The 23,633-nt window shown below is 44.6% G+C and overlaps 1 protein-coding gene across 1 annotated transcript in view; it reads right to left on the bottom strand.

Annotated features, from left to right (window-relative positions):
* Positions 1–23,633, bottom strand: part of LOC141147992 (uncharacterized) — a 134,307-nt gene that overhangs the window by 69,060 nt on the left and 41,614 nt on the right. Inside the window, exons 6-7 of the mRNA XM_073635148.1 lie at positions 19,885–20,202; positions 8,935–9,279 (exon numbers count right to left, since the gene is read on the bottom strand). Coding sequence (XP_073491249.1) covers positions 8,935–9,279; positions 19,885–20,202 — 663 coding nt within the window. The remainder of the gene's footprint in view (positions 1–8,934; positions 9,280–19,884; positions 20,203–23,633) is intronic.

Here is a 23,633-nt window from a genome sequence, read left to right as displayed (position 1 = left end):
AGATGGGTGGCAGTACCATCACCAAAACATCAGGAGGCTTACCGGAACTTTTTGACTTGAAAAGACCTACGTCTTACAAGGCAAAAAGGCTTGTTGACCAACGGTCTGGACAGGGTACTCGTCATCAATCTCCAGCTGGCGATAAAAAGAGGGGTATCAGCAAAGCTTTCCGCGTCCACCAACGATCCAATAGGGCCAAGCGAAAGTTTCATATAACATGCGAGAAATAAGGCTCACATAGCGTGATGACGTTTAAAACTTCAATTTATTATATAAAAAAGTAAACTATGCACTCACATATTTCGGAGATCAAAACAGCTCAAAAATGGTCAAATAGCGGTAATCGTGAGGGATCCATCCGACATGTTTCAGCTACACAGCCGTCATCTGGGGTGTGGAGCCCCCCACCTCACCGCTTAATAAACAAAGTATGACCCCCACTGGGAGTGTCACAATACCGGAAGTGTGGCCTGAAAACCACTTCCGGTTTAGATAAAGGTTTAATAAATATTAAAAATCCCACAAAAGTAAACATTTAATAAGTGGCAATCAATGAAGACTGTCCCCCGCTTATTGCAGAAAGTTATGTGTAGTGTTTACAGTGAAGCCTTGGCTTGCTAGTTCGGAAGTGTCCTGAACGCAAACCAAGCCTCACTTTCATTATAACCAGCCTTCATTGGCTATGGGGGTAAAGCAGCGCCGCTGCGCTCCACCTCCCCAGCCAAGCCTCGTTGTCGAGTGAAATGGCCTGCCATGGATTTTTGGGTATAGGGAGACTTGTGAGGAGACCAAAAGGGGGTCGAGATTCGTGTTTACAGCGGGCACAAGTCTTGCAGGAGGACACGTACTCCCTTACTGACTCCTCCATTTTCAGCCACCAGAAGTGGCGAAGGAGATCAAGTCTCCTGGTGGTGCCAGGATGCCCAGCTAGGGGTACGTTGTGAGTATGTCGAAGAATTCAATGGTGTAGAGGAGTCGGTATGTACAGCCTGTTTTTTTTGTAGAGCAACCCTTCTTCATCTGTCTCTAACTGCATTATGGGGTTTCTGAGGTTAGAGCCTGCTGCAATTCCTATTTGAGGGTCAAAATGGTGCATAACATTTTCTGCTGTGGGATGATTTGGGAATTTCTGCCAGTTGTACCTTGGTGTTCTTCTAGGCGAGATAGTGAATCAGCCTTTCCATTTTTGGATCCAGGTCGGTAGGTGATGACAAAGTGGAATCTATCTAAGAAAAGAGCCCAGCGTATCTGTCTGGAGGAGAGTGTTTTGTTGCGCTGAATGTATTGGAGAATTTGATGGTCAGAGTACACTATGAAGGGTAGTGAGGTACCCTCGAGTAGGTGTCTCCAAGTCTCCAGGGCGGATTTCACTGCTAGCAACTCCTTTTCTCCTATTGGGTAATTGATCTCAGCGGGAGTAAGGGATCGGGAATGGTAGGCCACAGGGTGAAGCTATCTTTGGGATAGGATAGCCCCTAGGGCCAGATGGGAGGCATCTACCTCCAGGATGTATTGTAGGTTAGGGTCTGGTAAGCGTAGGATGGGTGCAGTGGTGAACCGACATTTCAGGGTATCGAAGGCCTCCTGAGTTAGTGTATTCAATGCATAGTTGGTGTGAATACTGGTTAGTTGGGTTAATGGTTTTACAACGCCCGCAGACCCCGACAACCAACGGCCAGGGTTGTCGGGAAGAGGCCCTTGTCCTCATCAACATGGGGACAAGGTGCTTTGGGGTGGGGGGGCCCTGCAGGGCGCCCCCCTCCCCCAAGGCACCTACCCCCCCAATGTTGAGGGCATGTGGCCTGGTACGGCTCAGGAGGGGGGTGGCGCTCACTCGTCCCCACCCCCTTTCCTGGCCGGCCAGGCTGCGTGCTAGGATAAGGGTCTGGTATGGATTTTGGGGGGACCCTACACCGATTTTTCAGTGTAGGGGGTTACCCTTACAATTCATACCAGACCTAAGGGCCTTGTATGCCCCTGGGGGGGAACCCACGCCGTTTATTTCATTTAATATTTGGCGCAGCGTTCCCCCTCAGGATTCATACCAGACAGCTGTCAGCACTGCCTGTCACTCAGCGGGAAAGGAAAACAAAGTTTTCCTTTCCCGATGAGTAAGCCAGCGCGACATGCACAGTACCCTGTCGCCGAGAACCAGCGCAATGGTATCGCGCTGGAAACACAATCCCGCGGTCAGGTACTGTAGAGTGGGTTTATGCCAGGGAAGACCTAGGATGAGAGGGAAATGGGGAGACGATATCACATCTAGGCAGATGTATTCTATATGTGTATTTTCTGTCACCATAAGCAGAGGTTGTGATTGTGTAGTGATGGGACCTGAGGTTAAAGTAGTTGCATCAATAAGTCTAAGAGAGACAGGTTTGCATTTAGTGGATATAGGATTTTTTTATTGGTTTTAACAATATGTAAATCTATGAAGTTTCCACACGCTCCAGTGTCAATCATAGCCTCAAGAGTAATTTGGGTTTGGTCCCACTGCAGAGAGACAAGAATTTTGAAATAGAGTCTGGTAAGTGGGGGTTTATTAGCTTGCATAGGTAAGCTGACGTACCCAGTCTTTTCTTCCTGAGTAGGGGGAAGTCTTCAGCGATGTGATGTGACGCGCCACAATATATACAGAGCTGAAGGCACCTTCTCCTAGACCTCTCTGTTGGCTAAAGTGGTCCCCTAATTGCACAAATCTCCTTGGGATCCACAGACTCCGTGGTATGGCCGGAGGGAACCGAATAGGAGACCCCTGAGATTCTCTCAGGTTTCCGTATGTGCATTCTTCTGTCAGCGGATATGCTGAGGAGAATCGGAGCATCCAATGTAGGGGGTAGTGTACTGCGGGATAACTCATCCTTCAGGGTTTCTGATAAGCCTAGCCGGAACTAATTTTTTAGGGTAATCTGATTCCACTCGGACTGGGTGGCCCACCGTTTAAATTTGGCGATGTAATCTTCAACAGGGTTTTTCTTCCCTGTCGCAGAGCAAGTAAGGCAGTCTCAGCGGAGATCTGCTTGCTGGGGTCATCATATAATAGATCCATGGCGGCCCTGAAGTCGCTAAATGAGTTTAGGATTGGATCTACTTTCTCTATGATGAGTGTTTGCCCAGGCTCGGGGTTCCCCTCCAAGGAAATGGCTGTGCAAACTTTTGTTCTGTCGGTGGCATAAGTTCATGGTTTCATGTCAAACAACAGTTTACAAGCGTTAACGTATTCTCTGTAGTTTCTCCTATCCCCTGAGAAGATGTCTGGTGGGCTTATTTTTGGTTCTGGGGTGCCAGGGTGTGTAACCCGAATAGAGAAGTTATCAGTGACATATGATTTGAGAGTCTGGTTCTCAGTTGAGGGGTTTGAGGCCATCTGTGAAAGAGCGTCAAGTCTCTGATTGAACGCCCCCAGGTGTGTAACTACCTCCGATGGATCCATTTTATTCCTATTGGTAGGAGGTTCGTGCTATCTGTAATGCTTCAGGCAGTGAACTATGTTGGATTGTGTGGATCACAGCTTCGGAAGTCTATGAATACTATATTCTTAACAGTTAACTTTAACCTTAACAGCTATCAGGTAGGAAGACTCAGATAAGTTTGGAAATACAATTGGTTTTATTTAGAGTGGTAATACACAGCCACAGGGAGCTTCAGAGGCAACTTAAGCTTAGTAACACTACACAGGAATAAAGTTTATAGGAAACATAAAGATACTTGCAGTGAGTGGATTCATGGAGATGGGGTCACCCAGTGGCTTCTTGAGAGATGTACTGGTCTCTTATGTGGAAAGGAACAGGTAAGGTTTTCTTCGGGCAAAGTAAGTAGACTATGGGTAGGGGAGAGGAGAGTCTCTGACTAATAGGAATAGGAAGGGGCTCTGTCCGGCCCAACAAGTGGAAGTTGGAGGGGCTCTGTCCGGCCCAAAAGTGAGGTGGAAGACGGGGCTCTATCCAGCCCAAATGTGAGATGATAGTTGGGGATTTGACCGGCCCAAAAGAGAGATGGTAGTTGGATCTCTGTCCGGCCCAAAAGAGAGAGGATAGTCGGGGCTCTGACCAGCCCAAAAGAGAGATGATAGTCGGGGCTCTGACCGGCCAAATAGAGATGATGGCAGTCTTCTGTTGGATATCTTTAAGTAGAAACAAGAGGAGGAGCCGGGATATGTCGTTGTGAGGTCATCAATCTGCGACGGAGTTTGTGGAGATATCAGACCTCCCAGTGGAAAGATAAGAATATTGCAGGAGAAATGTTGGAGCCTCCAGTGGAGGGATAAAGACATTATAGGAGAAATGTCGGAGCCTCCAGTGGAGGGATAAAGATATTACAGGAGAGATGTCGGAGCCTCCAGTGGAGGGATAAGGACATTACACCTCCAAGACAACAACTGCCTTGCTAAAGAAGCTGAGGGTAAAGGTGATGGACTGGCCAAGCATGTCTCCAGACCTAAATCCTATTGAGCATCTGTGGGGCATCCTCAAACGGAAGGTGGAGGAGCGCAAGGTCTCTAACATCCACCAGCTCCGTGATGTCATCATAGAGGAGTGCAAGAGGACTCCAGTGGCAACCTGTAAAGCTCTGGTTAACTCCATGCCCAAGAAGGTTAAGGCAGTGCTGGAAAATAATGGTGGCCACACAAAATATTGACACTTTGGGCCCAATTTGGACATTTTCACTTAGGGGTGTACTCACTTTTGTTGCCAGCGGTTTAGACATTAATGGCTGTGTGTTGAGTTATTTTGAGGGGACAGCAAATTGACACTGTTATACAAGCTGTACACTCACTACTTTACATTGTAGCAAAGAGTAATTTCTTCAGTGTTGTGAGATGAAACAAATGTGAGGGGTGTACTCACTTTTGTGAGATACTGTATGGTATTGAGTGTAATTTTTGCTTTGATTGCTTTTTGTTTTTTCTCTCTGGCAGTGGTTTCCTCCACAGTTTTTTTTATGTAATTTGAATATTCAATAAAAATAGAGTTTATTAAAAAATAAATAAATAAATAAAAAATACCCTGGTGTGGTTTTGTTGAAAATATTTTGAGAATGGTGGTTTGTCAATAGGGCTGTATTAGTAGTTTTAGACAGAGTGTGAAAATGAAATAGTTATATTTTAAAAATTGATGGTCGCCCAATTTTTCTTTTGGTGGTATTTAATCACTGGAGGGTTTTTATTTTTTGTGCTATAAATAAAAAAAGACAGAAAATTTTGTGAAAAATGCCCTTTTCTTTGTTTCTGTCATAAAATTAAAACTAGTAATTTTTCTTCATACATGTTGGGCAAAATGTACACTTCTACATATCTTTGGTAAAAATATCCCAAATGGTGCCAATCACTGAAAATTGATCACACCTGATCACACCTGATGTACTGAATGCCTATCTCATTTCTTGAGACCCTAATGCCACGTACACACGGTTGGACATTGATCGGACATTCCGACAACAAAATCCATGGATTTTTTCCGACGGATGTTGGCTCAAACTTGTCTTGCATACAAACATTCACACAAAGTTGTCGGAAAATCCGATCGTTCTGAACGCGGTGACGTAAAACACGTACGTCGGGACTATAAACGGGGCAGTAGCCAATAGCTCTTGTCTCTTAATTTATTCTGAGACTGCGTGGCACTTTGTGCGTCGGATTTGTCTACACACAATCGGAATTTCCGAGAACGGATTTTGTTGTCGGAAAATTTTATAGCAAGCTCTCAAACTTTGTGTGTCGGAAATTCCTATGGAAAATGTGTGATGGAGCCTACACACGGTCAGAATTTCCGACAACAAGGTCCTATCACACATTTTCCATCGGAAAATCGTATCGTGTGTACAGGGCATTACAAGCCAGGAAAGTACAAATACCCCCCAAATTACCCCTTTTTTGAAAGTAGACATTCCAAGGTATTTAGTAAGAGGCATGATGAGTTTTTGAAGTTATTGGCCTTATCCTACTATACCACCACTGAAGGTTCTTTGTAATCTTATGGCCTTGGCACACCCTTCTAGGATTCCACCGACACCTAGATGCTTACAGTTTGGTTAATTATACTTTTATCTACTAGAGGCTGTCTGTCATCCCCTGTGTCCGCCGCGGGGGACTTTTATTGGGTCCTGCATACTTACAGAAACCGCCTGACTGGGTGAGCTTGTCCTTATTTTTACTCCACTTGTATGATGTAATTGATTATTTTTGTAAATAATGCTGCTGCAATGACCTTTTGTATTTGCCTGTATATGTTAAAACTGTCATGTAATGTTCTAGATATGCTTCTCCTGAGGAAGCGGTGTTTAACCGCGAAACCGGTCGAGACTTAAAGCTCCACATAAACCTTTCATCCAAATCTTGCGGAATCCACCTGTTTTGTCTTGTGTGGTATTTCCCTTTTATGATGAAATAGAGTGATGTGTTTATAATTGCAATTGTGATTGTAACTGTAATTTTATTCTGTTTTGATTAAAATTTATATTTTATAAGATTTTTTAACCTATCCTTATACCAACTACGATACACCAACAATTGAGTACCGGAATAGTCCTCCTTTTTTCCAATTTTTGGGGGGGTCAGGACAGGAGTCGCCAGTAGCAGCAACTGCGACTGCGTCCTCACCCTCTCATTTTCCTCAATTATGACTTCCTGGGATGATGGTACCTTTATTCATTATTAATTATATTGTAACTTAGGCCGCAATATATTTTTTCGAGTTTTTGAAGTTGTAATTTTTTTCCCACAATTCTTTGCAAAAATTTTTTTTCTACAAAATTGTGATATTAACAGGTTATTTCTCTCACAAAGCATATGCATACAACAAATTACACCCCAAAATACATTCTGCTACTCCTCCTGAGTATGGCGATACCAATTGTGTGAGACTTTTTCACAGCGAGGCCATATACAGAGGCCCAACACGCAGGGAGCACCATCAGGTGTTCTAGGGACATAAATTACACATCTAAGGTCATGACGACCTGTCACATTTTTGAAGGCCCTGGAGCACCAGGACAATGGAATTGCCCACAAAATGACCCCATTTTGTGGGCAATTCCATTGGCGGCAGTGCTGGTACTGGGACTGGGAGTTGGATCCTGGTTGCTGGTGGCTGCCTGGTTTCCAGAGCGCCATGCCCTTTTAGGAGGGACCCATTCTTTATCTGAATTGGCATTGGAATCGGATGAGAACTCCCCGCTGCTCTCATCACTCATGGAGAGGATCTGGAATGCCTCCTCACTGTTGTATACTCTTTTGGACATGACGCTGATGGCTGTGTGATGGGTGGCAGGTGACGGTCACTGATGGGCTGTGCGACGGGTGACAGATGGCGGGCAGGTGACGGCCACTGTTGGGCTGTGCGACGGGTGACAGATGGGTGGCAGGTGACGTTTACTGATGGGCTCTGCAATGGGTGACAGATGGCTGACATGTGACGGTCACTGATGGGCTGTGCGATGGGTGGCAGGTGACGGTGTTGTGATTTGCGATGGTCACTCATGGGTGACGGGCGATGGTCACTGATGGGTGACAGGCTACGGTCGGTGACGGGTGATGGTCACTGATGGGTGATGGGTCTTGACAGGTGACTGGTGATGGTAACTAATGGGTAATAGTCACTGACGGGTGATGGTCACCGACGGGTGACGGTTACTGATGGGTGACGGGTGACAGGCCACGGTCACTGATGGATGATGGGTGATGGGCGACAGGCCACGGTCACTGATGGGTGATGGGTGACAGGCCACAGTCACTGATGCGTGATGGGTGCACTGCTAACGGTCACTGATTGCAGTCTCTTATGTGACAGGTGCACTTTATGGGTTGACTGTGGTGACTGTTGGGTGACAGGTGACAATGGGGGGGGTGATGTGACAAGTGTTGTGCTTGGTGCAGACACTACAGAACACAGATCTGTAACTCACTGCTCCTGGCTCTTCTCTCCTCACACTGGAAACGGTGTGTGAGGAGGGAAGAGCCGGTAACAGTTAGTTACCGGTCTGTGTTTACATTTAGTGATCGGCTGTGAATAAATTACAGCCGATCACGTGGTAAAAGCAGCAGGCCAATGGCTATTAACTACTGTCGGTGATGAGCAGTGTTCCCGGGAACACGCCGCTACCGAAATGCACGCGCTGTGCGAGCACGATCGCGCTCAAGCGCCGTGTGCAATGGGGCAGTACCGTCTGTTATCGGTCGTGACCTGATCGTTCACAATCCCTATTTGATTGAGACAACGTCATGTGACGTTGTCCCAGAATGAGAGCCGCCGTCCGTCATTTGACGGTGGGCGGGCGGCAACTGGTTAAATGTTAGTTATTACATCCCCTATATCTTTTACCTCACCATTTAAAAACATCATAAATAGCTACATATCTTCTTGCGTTTTTTCTGTCTCCGAATTGAAGTAAGGCCCCTTTCACACTAGAGCGACTTCAAAGTCGTGTGATATTGCCACGATTTTACCGCAATTTTGCGGCTGCGATTTCTGGGAATGCCTGTGTAAACTTGAGGTTTATGGACCTCAACTCGCATCAAAGTCGGACCAAAGTAGTGCAGGGACTACTTTGAAGTCGGACCGACTTGAAGTCGCACAGATATGAATGGTACTCATTGGAAATCATGAGGTATGACTTGTCATGCGACTTTGCAGTCCCAATTCAGAGGACAAGTTGCACAAGTGTGAAAGGGGCCTAAGATACAAAGATCTGTTCCTGTTATTAGGTGAAACACTTGTTCTCTTTTAATAAGTTCCATATTTTATATTCTCATTACCCATTAGTAGCTTTCTTAGATGCCACATTTTATTTCACATTTCCTATGTGTTTTACCAGTATACATGACTTTATTATTGTGGAAAATGTATTAAAGGGGTTCTTGTGATGAATGGAAAACATATAACAATGACATATTTTTAGAATTAACAGTGTTTAGATGTATTTATTATTTATACTCACCCAGCACATGTAAAGGTCCAGTTGTCTTCTCTATCGGTTCCTCCAGACTGTGATGGATCACTTTACAGATGACCTCTGACCCCTGATCCTCTAGTGATGGGATGACCTCTAGAAGTTCTGTACATGTAAATGTTTTATCCGGATGCTGAGATTTGCTGTTGGTAATTTTGTATTTCTCACTGTTAACTATATGAATGAGTTCTTCCTTTCCTTTTTCTTTCTTAAACCATTTCACAGTCAGCTTATCGGGGTAAAAGTTTGAGATTGTACATTGCAGTTGTGTCTGTTTGTTGACAAACAGTTCTGATATTGTCTTCATCTCCACTTCTGGCCGTGATAGAAAATCTGGAAAAGATGATATCAAAGATATGATTTTTTTGTGTGCAGTTAACATGTATGCAGAAATGTATGTAGAACTAGCCCAACTCTAGCCCAATCAATTCTTTGTTTTTAATACATTAGGAAATAATTAGATACTTTTTCAGGTTTTATTACTGGCTGCAACTTCATTCAGGGGCTCTGTCCTCACATTTTAACCCTGTGACTCCAAGGCAAGAAATGAGATGAAAGGATGTCACTATGACATCACAGACAGCAATAAAAACCTTACAGAAATTCTACAAGGATTTGCTGCTGCCTGTTTCCACACCAGAGAGATTTCACTATTAATCGCTGTCCCTGAATCATCCTCTTGACAAGAAGTGAAAAGAAATCTCTCTAATTCAGACACTTCATCAAGACAGGTAGTATCTGTCTTGGTAAACAGTTTCTCAGTTTCAGTTTCATCACGTTTCTCAGGGATCCTCTCTCCTGAACGATGGTGCAATTTTTTATATTTCTTTCACTGTTTTCCTTATAGTTGTATCACATATGCTTATACATACTGTAGGCTGTATATGTTGCTGTATGATTAGACGGTTAGGTGAAGTGAGTTTAGTCTGTTGGCTTCCGTCATCCAATCCTGTGCAAGCAAAAATACTGTTTTTTTTTTTATTATTCTTGCACCTGATTGGGTATTCTTTCCAAATGAAGCTTTATCTCATTTACTAAGCTCTGGAGGAACTGCACTTGCAGAATGCAACTGTCTTTTACAAAGTGCACAGTCTATTTGCCTTTAGTAAATCAACCCCATACAGTTTGGTGAAGGATAGTGAAATGAAGTGGTACCAAGGTACATTTACTAAAATGTAAATTGTGAAGTTAGTGTTACTAAACCCACAGCAGTTAAATCAGTCAGTATATGCAGTAAAGCATGTTTGTTTTACTGACTGTGGAACCTAGGGGGTTAATCCTCTACATTGTGCAAAAAAAGGCTGTTTGATCCTGTCTTCTCTGATCCTCCCCCTCTTCCACTGTCCCCAAACCATCTCCTAATAGAACAGAGCCTTGGGGGGCAACCTGCACATGCTCAGTTTGGTGTGTATTGCTAGAGAGTTTTGTTATATCTTGGAAGAGTGCATGTGATCAGCACAGGGCCAATCAGAACTGTCCAGACAGAGGGTCAGGGGTCATTCAATCTCACAGGACAGTCAGAGGAGAATGAAAACTCCTCCTACAAGCTTTAACCAGACACTGATAGAAGTCACAAGACTGCTCTAACTGCTGATGAGAAAATGTATTTAGCTGTTTATATTTACTAAAATAATTGCATTTCCATGTTCTGTGTACTGTGGAAGACCAGATCTAGTGAATGCAGGCTCCTGGGTTTAGTAACACTTTAATTTAAAACCATGTGTGGTCATTTTAAATAACTTGTGGAGAAGGTCTGTTTTTTTTTTTAATTCTTGATTCAGTGATTGTAGTATGCACAGATTTGCTTCAGCTCTCTTCCCCTTTTAGTAAACTTGACAAAATATAATTTCAAGTTTCTGTATAGTACTGGAAGGAGCAAGAATAGGTGGTGCAAACTGTTTAGGGCCATTGTTCTTAGGCAGAGGAACAGAGAGAGAAGAAAAGAAATGCAGGTGTTATAACAATAATGGAAGATCAGCAGGAGAAAGGTGGGAAGCAGAGAAATGATTTTGGTTAGATTAGGAGGGAGAGGAAGATAGCTGGGAAATGTTTGTGAATTGATAGACGGCAGCTGTGATTTTATTGTTGCTAAATTTGGAAGGAGAGGAGAGAGCGGTGTGATGGGGCTACCAGAGGGAGGGATAGGTAGATAGGCACTACCTGAGATCTTGGAGCTGACAGTTTTTATCTTAGTGAGGTGTAGGTGTAGTGGATAATTGTTAGGTAGAAGGCATGAGCTGGTCTCATATGTACATTTGTGCTGTAAAAATTTACATTTTTGCTGCTTTTATTTTTTCGATATTAGCAATTGTTTTTTCCAGACTATGACATCACCCGAATGCCCCATAATGTTCTAAATTCTGCGAACACCCGATGTTCAAGTGAAATTACGTTCGACTCGAACATCGGGCTCATCCCTAATCAGCAGTATATAGCAGCCTTATGACTTCTATCAGTGTTTGGTTAAAGCTTGTAGGATGAGTTTTCATTCTCCTATGATTGTCCTATGAGGTTGCATGACCCCTGATCCTCTGTCTGGACAGTGCTGATTGGCCCTGTGCTGATAACTTGCACTCTCCAAAAAAAACAAACTCTCTAGCAATACACACCAAACTGAGCATGTGCAGAATGCCTCCTGGGGCTCTGTACTATCAGCAGATGGATTGGGGACAGTGGAAGAAGGGGAGCATCAGAGAAGACAGGATCAAACAGCCTTTTTACCCAATGCAGAGGATTAACCCCTTAGGTTCCACAGTGAGTATAACGAGCATGCTTTATTGCATATACAGACTGATTTTACTGTTGTGGATTTAGTAACACTTTAATATTCGAAATTACTGAGTTGCAGAAAGAGTAGTGGAAAGTGTTGCATCAGAATTCCCAGCAGAGGTAGTGAGTCAGTCAACCATACAGGAAGTGCGTGTCTTGGGATAACCATAGGTCAAGCCTCAGACAAAAGCAGTGGCGGCTGGTGCTCAAAATTTTTGGGGGGGGCGCAAACAAACTGAAAAATTCTGAAAAAAAAACCCTCAATTGCAGCCTCACTGTACCATCAATTGCAGCCACTGTGCCATCAAACGCAGCCACTGTGCCCATCAAACACAACCAGTGTGCCCATGAAATGCAGCCACTGTGCCCATCAAACGGAGCCACTGTGCCCATCAAACGGAGCCACTGTGCCCATCAAACGCAACCACTGTGCCCATCAAATGCAGCCACTGTGCCCATCAAACAGAGCCACTGTGCCCATCAAACGCAGCCACTGTACCCATCAATTGCTGCCACTGTACCATCAAACGCAGCCACTGTGCCATCAAACGCAGCCACTGTGCCATCAAACGCAGCCACTGTGCCCATCAATTGCCGCCACTATACCATCAAACAGAGCCACTGTGCCCATCAAACGCAGCCACTGTGCCCATCAATTGCCGCCACTGTACCATCAAACGCAGCCACTGTGCCATCAAACGCAGCCACTGTACCATCAAACGCAGCCATTGTGCCCATCAATTGCCGCCACTATACCATCAAACACAGCCACTGTGCCATCAAATGCAGCCACTGTGCCCATCAATTGCCGCCACTGTGCCATCAAACGCAGCCACTGTGCCATCAAACGCAGCCACTGTGCCCATCAATTGCCGCCACTATACCATCAAACAGAGCCACTGTGCCCATCAAACGCAGCCACTGTGCCCATCAATTGCCGCCACTGTACCATCAAACGCTGCCACTGTGCCATCAAACGCAGCCACTGTACCATCAAACGCAGCCACTGTGCCCATCAATTGCCGCCACTATACCATCAAACACAGCCACTGTGCCATCAATTGCAGCCACTGTGCCCATCAATTGCCACCACTGTACCATCAAACGCAGCCACTGTGCCATCAAACACAGCCACTGTGCCATCAAACGCAGCCACTGTGCCCATCAATTGCCGCCACTATACCATCAAACGCAGCCACTGTGCCCATCAAACGCAGCCACTGTGCCCATCAATTGCCGCCACTGTGCCATCAAATGCTGCCATTGTGCCCCATTAAATACAGCTACTGTGCCCATCTTATGCAGCCACTGTGCCCATCATATGCAGCCTCACTGTGCCCCATCAAATGCAGCCTCACTGTGCGCCATCATATGCAGCCTCACTGTGCGCCATCATATGCAGCCTCAGTGTATGCCATCATATGCAGCCTCACTGTGCCCCATCAAATGCAGCCTCACTTTGCCCCATCAAATGCAGCCTCACTGTGCCCCATCATATGCAGCCTCACTGTGCCCCATCAATTGCAGCCTCACTGTGCCCCATCATATGCAGTCTCACTGTGCCCCATCAAATGCAGCCTCACGTGCTCCATCATATGCAGCCTCACTGTGCCCCATCATATGCAACCTCACTGTGCCCCATCAAATGCAGTCTCACTGTGCCCCATCATGTGCAGCCTCACTGTGCCCCATCAAATGCAGCCTCACTGTGCCCCATCATATGCAGCCTTAGTGTATGCCATCATATGCAGCCTCACTGTGCCCCATCAAATGCAGCCTCACTGTGCCCCATCAAATGCAGCCTCACTGTGCCCCATCAAATGCATCCTCACTGTGCCCCATCATATGCAACCTCACTGTGCCCCATCAAATGTAGCCTCACTGTGCCCCATCATATGCAGCCTCACTGTGCCCCATCAAATGCAGCCTCACTGTGCCCCATCAAATGCAGCCTCACTGTGCCCCATCATATGCAGTCTCACTGTGCCCTATCAAATGCAGCCTTACTGTGCCCCATCATATGCAGCCTCACTGTGCCCCATCATATGCAGCCTCACTGTGCCCCATCAAATGCAGCCTCACTGTGCCCCATCATGTGCAGCCTCACTGTGCCCCATCAAATGCAGCCTCACTGTGCCCCATCATATGCAGCCTCACTGTGCCATATCAAATGCAGCCTCATTTGATATGGCACAGATCAAATAAGGCTGCGTTCCACGGAGCTGCCAACATCACTTCCAATTTCCCTCTGGAACAGGGAAACCGGAAGTAACCTCTTGAACAACAAAGCTCCCGCCTGTAGTAATACTACGGGCGGAAGCTGTTCGGCGCTTTGGATTGCGCCGCAAAGCAGGTTGAAAGCCTGCAAATGAAGCGCCCCGTCTGCATTGACGTGGTGCTTACCATAGTGCGCTGTGTCCGGCGCCTGAACACAGTGCACTTAACCACTTGCCGACCGCCTCATGCTGATATACGTCAGCAGAATGGCACGGGTAGACAGAATCACATACCTGTACGTGATCTGCCTCCCGCGGGTGGGGGGTCCGATCGGACCCCCCCGGTGCCCGAGGCAGTCGGCGTTTGTCCAGCGGCGATCGGAGGTGAGGGGGAGGCCATCTATTCGTGGCCCCCCTCGCTATCGCTCCCGGCCAATAGAATCATTCCTCTGCTGCTGTATGCTAAACAGCAGCAAAGGAAATGATGTCATCTCTCCTCGGCTCGGTATTTTCCGTTCCGGCGCCGAGGAGAGAAGACTGCAATGTGAGTGTAAAATACACACACACCGTAGAACATGCCAGGCACACAATACACCCCCGATCCCCCCCGATCAACCCCCAATCACCCCTCCCCCCCCCCTGTCACACTGACACCAAGCAGTTTTTTTTTTCTGATTACTGCATTGGTGTCAGTTTGTGACAGTTAGTATGGTAGGGCAGTTAGTGTTAGCCCCCTTAGGTCTAGGGTACCCCCCTAAATGCCCCTAATAAAGTTTTAACCCCTTGATCACCCCCTGTCGCCAGTGTCGCTAAGCGATCTTTTTTCTGATCGCTGTATTAGTGTCGCTAGTGACGCTAGTTAGGGAGGTAAATATTTAGGTTCGCCGTCAGTGTTTTATAGCATCAGGGACCCCCATATACTACCAAATAAAGGTTTTAACCCCTTGATTGCCCCCTAGTTAACCCTTTCACCACTGATCACCATATAACTATTACGGGTGGCGCTGGTTAGTTAGTTTTTTAGTTCATTTTTTATAGTGTCAGGGCACCCGCCGTTTATTACCGAATAAAGGTTTAGCCCCCTGATCGCTCGGCGGTGATATGCGTCGCCCCAGGCAGCGTCAGGTTAGCGCCAGTACCGCTAACACCTACGCAACATACGCCTCCCTTAGTGGTATAGTATCTGAACGGATCAATATCTGAGCCAATCAGATCTATACTAGCGTCCCTAGCAGTTTAGGGTTCCCAAAAACGCAGTGTTAGCGGGATCAGCCCAGATACCTGCTACTGTAGCACCTGCGTTTTGCCCCTCCGCCCGGCCCAGCCCAGCCCACCCAAGTGCAGTATTGATCGATCACTGTCACTTACAAAACACTAAACACACATAACTGCAGCGTTCGCAGAGTCAGGCCTTATCCCTGCGACCGCTAACAGTTTTTTTGGTAGCGTTTTGGTGAACTGGCAAGCACCAGCGGCCTAGTACACCCCGGTCGTAGTCAAACCAGCACTGCAGTAACACTTGGTGACGTGGCGAGTCCCATAAGTGCAGTTCAAGCTGGTGAGGTGGCAAGCACAAGTAGTGTCCCGCTGCCACCAAGAAGACGAACACAGGCCCGTCGTGCCCATAATGCCCTTCCTGCTGCATTCGCCAATCCTAATTGGGAACCCACCACTTCTGCAGCGCCCGTCCTTCCCCCATTCACATCCCCAGCCAAATGCAGTCGGCTGCATGAGAGGCATTTTCTTTATGTCCTCCCGAGTACCCCTACTCAACGAACCCCCCCAAAAAAGATGTCGTGTCTGCAGCAAGCGCGGATATAGGCGTGACACCCGCTATTATTGTCCCTCCTGTCCTCACAATCCTGGTCTTTGCATTGGTGAATGTTTTGAACGCTACCATACACTAGTTGAGTATTAGCGTACAGCATTGCACAGACTAGGCACACTTTCACAGGGTCTCCCAAGATGCCATCGCATTTTGAGAGACCCGAACCTGGAACCGGTTACAGTTATAAAAGTTACCATTTCAAAAAAAAGTGTAAAAAATATATATATATATATATATATATATATAAAATAAAAAAAATAGTTGTCGATTTATTGTTCTCTCTCTCTCTATTCTCTTTCTATTGTTCTGCTTTTTTTTTACTGTATTCTATTCTGCAATTTTTTATTGTTATTATGTTTTATCACGTTTGCTTTTCAGGTATGCAATTTTTTATACTTTACCGTTTACTGTGTTTTATTGTTAACCATTTTTTTGTCTTCAGGTACGCCATTCACGACTTTGAGTGGTTATACCAGAATGATGCCTGCAGGTTTAGATATCATCTTGGTATCATTCTTTTCAGCCAGCGGTCGGCTTTCATGTAAAAGCAATCCTAGCGGCTAATTAGCCTCTAGACTGCTTTTACAAGCAGTGGGAGGGAATGCCCCCCACCGTCTTCCGTATTTTTCTCTGGCTCTCCTGTCTCAACAAGGAACCTGAGAATGCAGCCGGTGATTCAGCCAGCTGACCATAGAGCTGATCAGAGACCAGAGTGGCTCCAAACATCTCTATGGCCTAAGAAACCGGAAGCTACGAGCATTTTATGACTTAGATTTCGCCGGATGTAAACAGCGCCATTGGGAAAGCATTTCATCACACCGATCTTGGTGTGGTCAGATGCTTTGAGGGCAGAGGAGAGATCTAGGGTCTAATAGACCCCAATTTTTTCAAAAAAGAGTACCTGTCACTACCTATTGCTATCATAGGGGATATTTACATTCCCTGGGATAACAATAAAAATGATTAAAAAAAAAATGAAAGGAACAGTTTAAAAATAAGATAAAAAAGCAAAAAAATAATAAAGAAAAAAAAAAAAAGAAAAGCACCCCTGTCGCCCCCTGCTCTCACGCTAAGGCGAACTCAAGCGTCGGTCTGTCGTCAAATGTAAACACCAATTGCACCATGCATGTATCACCGCGAAGGTCAGATCGAGGGCAGTAATTTTAGCAGTAGATCTCCTCTGTAAATCTAAAGTGGTAACCTGTAAAGGCTTTTAAAGGCTTTTAAAAATGTATTCAATTTGTTGCCACTGCACGTTTGTGCGCAATTGTAAAGCATGTCATGTTTGGTGTCCATGTACTCGGCCTAAGATCGTCTTTTTTATTTCATCAAACATTTGGGCAATATAGTGTGTTTTAGTGCATTAAAATTTTAAAAAGTGTGTTTTTTCCCAAAAAAAGCGTCTAAAAAATCGTTGCGCAAATACTGTGTGAAAAGAAAAATTAAACACCCACCATTTTAATCTGTAGGGCATTTGCTTTAAAAAAATATATATAATGTGTGGGGGTTCAAAGTAATTTTCTTGCAAAAAAAAATTATTTTTTCATGTAAACAAAAAGTGTCAGAAAGGGCTTTGTCTACAAGTGGTTAGAAGAGTGGGTGATGTTTGACATAAGCTTCTAAATGTTGTGCATAAAATGCCAGGACAATTCAAACCCCCCCCCCAAATGACCCCATTTTGGAAAGTAGACACCCCAAGCTATTTGCTGAGAGGCATGTCAAGTCCATGGAATATTTTATATTGTGACATAAGTTGCGGGAAAGAGACAAATTATTTTTTTTTTTTTGCACAAAGTTGTCACTAAATGATATATTGCTCGAACATGCCATGGGAATATGTAAAAATTACACCCCAAAATACATTCTGTTGCTTCTCCTGAGTACAGGGATACCACATGTGTGAGACTTTTAGGGAGCCTAGCCACGTACGGGACCCCGAAAACCAGGCACCGCCTTCAGGCTTTCTAAGGGCGTAAATTTTTGATTTCACTCTTCACTGCCTATCACAGTTTCGGAGGCCATGGAATGCCCAGGTGGCACAACCCCCCCCCCCCCCCCCCCAAATGACCCCATTCTGGAAAGTAGACACCTTAAGCTATTTGCTGAGAGGTATAGTGAGTATTTTGCAGACCTCACTTTTTGTCACAAAGTTTTGAAAATTGAAAAAATAAAAAAAAATGTTTTTTCTTGTCTTTCGTCATTCTCAAAAACAAATGAGAGCTGCAAAATACTCACCATGCCTCTCAGCAAATAGCTTGGGGTGTCTACTTTCCAAAATGGGGTCATTTGGGGGGGGGTTGTGCCACCTGGGCACTCCATGGCCTCCGAAACTGTGATAGGCAGTGAAGAGTGAAATAAAAAATTTACACCCTTAGAAATCCTGAAGGCGGAGATTGGTTTTTGGGGCCCCGTACGCGGCTAGGCTCCCAAAAAGTCCCACACACGTGGTATCCCCATACTCAGAAGAAGCAGCTAAATGTATTTTGGGGTGCAATTCCACATATGCCCATGGCCTGTGTGAGCAATATATCATTTAGTGACAACTTTGTGCAAAAAAAAAAAATGTGTCACTTTCCCGCAACTTGTGTCAAAATATACAATATACCATGGACTCAACATGCCTCTCAGCAAATAGCTTGGGGTGTCTACTTTCCAAAATGGGGTCATTTGGGGGGGTTTGTGCCATCTGGGCATTTTATGGCCTTCAAAACTGTGATAGGTAGTGAGGAGTGAATTCAAAAATTTACGCCCTTAGAAATCCTGAAGGCGGTGATTGGTTTTCGGGGCCCCGTACGCGGCTAGGCTCCCAAAAAGTCCCACACATGTGATATCCCCGTACTCAGGAGAAGCAGCTGAATGTATTTTGGGGTGCAATTCCACATATGCCCATGGCCTGTGTGAGCAATATATCATTTAGTGACAACTTTTTGTAATTTTTTTTTTGTCATTATTCAATCACTTGGGACAAAAAAAATTAATATTCAATGGGCTCAACATGCCTCTCAGCAATTTCCTTGGGGTGTCTACTTTCCAAAATGGGGTCAATTGGGGGGGGGGGGGGGTTGTACTGCCCTGCCATTTTAGCACCTCAAGAAATGACATAGGCAGTCATAAACTAAAAGCTGTGCAAATTCCAGAAAATGTACCCTAGCTTGTAGACGCTATAACTTTTGCGCAAACCAATAAATATACGCTTATTGACATTTTTTTTACCAAAGACATGTGGCCGAATACATTTTGGCCTAAATGTATGACTAAAATTGAGTTTATTGGATTTTTTTATAACAAAAAGTAGAAAATATCATTATTTTTCAAAATTTTCGGTCTTTTTCCGTTTATAGTGCAAAAAATAAAAAACGCAGAGGTGATCAAATACCATCAAAAGAAATCTCTATTTGTGGGAAGAAAAGGATGCAAATTTCATTTGGGTACAGCATTGCATGACCGCGCTAATAGCAGTTAAAGTGACGCAGTGCCAAATTGTAAAAAGTGCTCTGGTCAGGAAGGGGGTAAATCCTTCCGGGGCTGAAGTGGTTAAAGAACATTTTTTTCTATTTTTTTTTGTGACTGCTGGGTGGGGGGGGCGGCTTAGCCCATGCGCCCCCTATGGACGGACCGCCACTGGACAAAAATTATTTTAAAAATGGGTAGACTTTATGTATGCCATCATTCTTCTATGTTTCTATGTTAAAGCAGCTTCACCTAGAACCTGCGTGAAGTGAAGTGCTGACTGTTATGATCATTTTTGTCATCTTTTAGATTGTAAGCTCTAATGAGCAGAGCCCTCTGATCCCTATTAAACTGTATGGTAACTGTACCATCTCCCTTAATTTTTTAAAGTGATGTGAAAACTTGGCACTATATAAATCCTGTATAATAATAATCTGAGGTTTGTCTGGCAGTTGTTGGGTTACCTGAAATTATTTGAATTAAGGTCTGAGTAATTGTATCTGTAACTGCTATCATTACATACTGTTGCTGCACATACAGCACACTTCATACAACTTCATAAAAGAGACTTAATGAAGCTTTACATGCTAGACCACTTGTTTTATACATTAAAAAACTGTTTTTCCTGTAAATTTAAAAAAATTACAAATTCCATGCCTTAGTGAATGTTGTTACCTCTATTATCTTTATCATCACTTTTCCATTCTCTATGTGACGGGTATTTCAGTTTTTTGTGTTTCACTGAAGCTCGCACAATATAAGGCTCATCCTCCCGGATCTCCCCTCTGAGGCTTTCAGAAGTGCTGGTGGCATTGAAGGTTCCATCTTGGTTCTGATGCATTAGAATGGTAGAGTCTATGGGACGGGGCTCTGTGCTTGATGGTGGTTGGATCACCTCCCAGGATATTGTAATAGCTTTTGGGTAAAAATGATGAATATCTAAGCTGAAAATACCGCCTGGGGAGCGAGTGATATCCCTCACCTTTGGAAAGCCTGTAACACCAAACAGAAAATTCTAAATATATTTCACAGAGAAAGTGTTCATTTACAGTTATGTGATAGAAACACCAATATTTTAAGAAACTAAACTTTTAGTAAAGCACATTTGGTAATAAAGAATCGGTAACACATGCTAAAATCAAGATGTCCATATACATGACAGTAACCTTTCAGAATAGGTTTAGACGTAGTTGGATGGAACTCACCTCCTGTATGGAGAATAAATGTCTCCCAAATTTGGATATCAGGAAGGAATGATAATATGATGTCCACTAATGTTTGCGCAACTGACTCAGTTGACTTTTATTCAGTCAGATTTGGTTGAAAACAAAACCATTGTGGATATTGATCAAATATATTTTAACCACTTCCGGACCGCCTACTGCACATATACTGCGGCAGGGTGGCATGGCAGCGCGAAACAATTCATGCATGAGATTCTGTGAGCGCGTGCTGCCGTACGCCAGGAGGAGCGTGCGTGCGGGCCCTGCGGACTCGATGTCACTACACTGAAAGGCAGAACGGGGATCTGCCTATGTAAACAAGGCCGATCCCCATTCTGATAGGGGACAAAATTGAGATTGGCTGTTCCTAGTAATCAGGAACAGCGATCTCTGTGTTGTCCCAGTGAGCCCATCCCCCACACAGTTAGAACACACACTGAGGGAACACAGTTACCCCCTTTGATTGCCCCCTAGTATTAACCCCTTCCCTGCCAGTGTCATTTATACAGTAATCAGTGCATTTTTTTAGAACTGATCACTGTATTGGTGTCACTGGCTCAATGTCGCAGTCCCGCTAAAAAACGCAGATCGCCGCCATTACCAGTAAAAACAATTAAAACAATCTATCCCCTATTTTGTAGACGCTATAACTTTTGCGCAAACCAATCAGTATATGCTTATTGTAATTTTTTTACCAAAAATTTGTAGCAGAATACATATTGGCCTAAACTTATGAATACATTTGTTATTTTTACATTTTTTTTTGGGATATGTATTATAAAAAATTTTGTTTGTTTTTTCAAAATTGTCGCTCTTTTTTTGTTTATAACGCAAAAAAAAACCGCAGAGATGATCAAATACCACAAAAGAAAGCTCTATTTGTGGGGAAAAAAAGGACATTAATTTTGTTTGGGTACAAAGTCGCACGACCGCGCAATTGTCAGTAAAATTGACGCAGTGCCGTATTGCAAAAAATGGCCTGGTCATTAAGGGGGTAAATCCTTCCGGGGCTGAAGTGGTTAATATGTTTTGAAAGTGTATAAATTTATAAACTAGTTTTATCAGGTATTATTGTTTATACTGTATGTAGCTACCTTTTTCTAAGCAGGGGTCACACTTTAACCAATTCAGCCCCGGAAGATTTGCCTGTCTAATGACCAGGCCATTTTTTGCGTTACGGCACTGCGTCGCTGTACCTGACAATTGCGCGGTCGTGTTCAAACAAAATTGACGTCCTTTTTTTCCCACATATAGAGCTTTCTTTTGGTGGTATTTGATCACCTCTGCATTTTTTATTTTTTGCGCTATAAACAAAAAAAGAGCAACAATACACAATATTTTGTACTATTTGCTATACTAAATATCCTCAATATCCCCAAGGCCGCAGGTCGGCACGTTCCCGCGAGCCGTCGTAGCTGTACATCGGCCCTTTAAGCAGGGATAGCAGGCGCTGCTGCCTGCTATCCCTGCTTAACCACTTAAGCCCCGGACCATTTGGCTGGCCAAAGACCAGAGCACTTTTTGCGATTCGGCACTGCGTCGCTTTAACTGACAATTGCGCGGTCGTGCGATGTAGCTCCCAAACAAAATTGACGTCCTTTTTTCCTCACAAATAGAGCTTTCTTTTGGTGGTATTTGATCACCTCTGCAGTTTTTATTTTTTGCGCGATAAACAAAAAAACTAGCGACAGTTTTGAAAAAAATGCATGATTTTTTACTTTTTGCTATAATAAATATCCCCAAAAAATATATAAAAAAACACTTTTTTTCCTCAGTTTAGGCCGATATGTATTCTTCTACATATTTTTGGTAAAAAAATTGCAATAAGCGTATATTGATTGGTTTGCACAAAAGTTATAGCGTCTACAAAATAGGGGATAGTTTTATGGCATTTTTATTAATAATTTTTTTTTTACTAGTAATGGCGGCGATCAGCGATTTTTATCATGACTGCGACATTATGGCGGACACATCAGACACTTTTGGCGAGATTTTGGGACCATTCACATTTGTACAGCGATCAGTGCGATTAAAAATGCATTGATTACTGTGTAAATGTGACTGGCAATGAAGGAGTTAACACTAGGTGGCACTGTAGGGGTTAAGTATGTCTTAGGGAGTAATTCTAACTGTGGGGGGAGGAGCTATGTGTGACACAACACTGATCACCGCTCCCGATTACAGGGTGCTGTGATCAGTGTCCTGTCACTAAGCAGAACGGGGAAATTATTATATTATTATTATATGCGATTTATATAGCGCCAACAGTTTACGCAGCGCTTTACAATGTATAGGGGAGACAACACAATTACAGTACAGTTCAATACAGAAGGGACAGGAGGGCCCTGCTCATAGAGCTTACATTCTAAAGGGAGGGGGTGGTGGTACAAAAGGTAATAGCTGCAGAGAATGATTTGATGGGGGTATTTGTTTACATTAGCATTGCCTCGTTCTTCCTCTCCGTGAGACGATCGGGGTATCCCCGCGGACATCGAGTCCGCGGGACCCGCAATCACACTCATGGAGCTTTCGGCGGGCACTCGCGCATTCGCCGCCGGCAGCACGCACGCGAAGACACGCCGGCAAATTTAAAGGGACATACCTGTACGCCCATTTGCCTGTCCGTGCCATTGTGTCGACGTATATCTACATGCGGCGGTCGGCAAGCGGTTAAAGGGCCGATGTACAGCTACGACGGCTCGCGGGAACGTGCCGACCTGCTGCAGTATAATGACGGCGGCTGGTTGGGAAGTGGTTAAGTGATTGAAAAGGTTCCGATCTTTTTTTAAATAACAAACAATGGTTTTGCACAGAGCAGATCTGGTCCCCTTTCTTCTCAGTTCTCCTGCTGGCACTCCAGGCCCCTCCCCTCTGCTGAGTGCCCCCAGAGCCACCTGCTTGCTCTGAGGGAACTCATGCATGCTCGCTCCCAAGCCACCTCTCTATCTATGCGAGACACAGAACGTGGCTCAACCCTGCTCCCTCCTTACCGGCTGTGATTGACAGCAGCGAGAGCCACTCGCTGCTGTGTCTCAGCCAATGAGGAGAGAGAGACCTGGGAGAGCTTCTGCTCTCAAGCATAATGCTGGATCAAGATCGGATTTCAAGTGAGTATAAGGGGGGGAGCTGCTCACTGAAGGTTTTTACCTTCATGCATAAAATTACATTGAGGTAAAAAACCTTCAGGCTATAAAACCACTT

The sequence above is a fragment of the Aquarana catesbeiana genome, linkage group LG06 (assembly GCF_042186555.1).
Source record: "Aquarana catesbeiana isolate 2022-GZ linkage group LG06, ASM4218655v1, whole genome shotgun sequence".
In the NCBI taxonomy this organism is placed as follows: domain Eukaryota; kingdom Metazoa; phylum Chordata; class Amphibia; order Anura; family Ranidae; genus Aquarana; species Aquarana catesbeiana.
The sequence above is the reverse complement of the archived record's forward strand: the minus strand, read 5'-3'. Positions and strand labels throughout refer to the sequence as shown.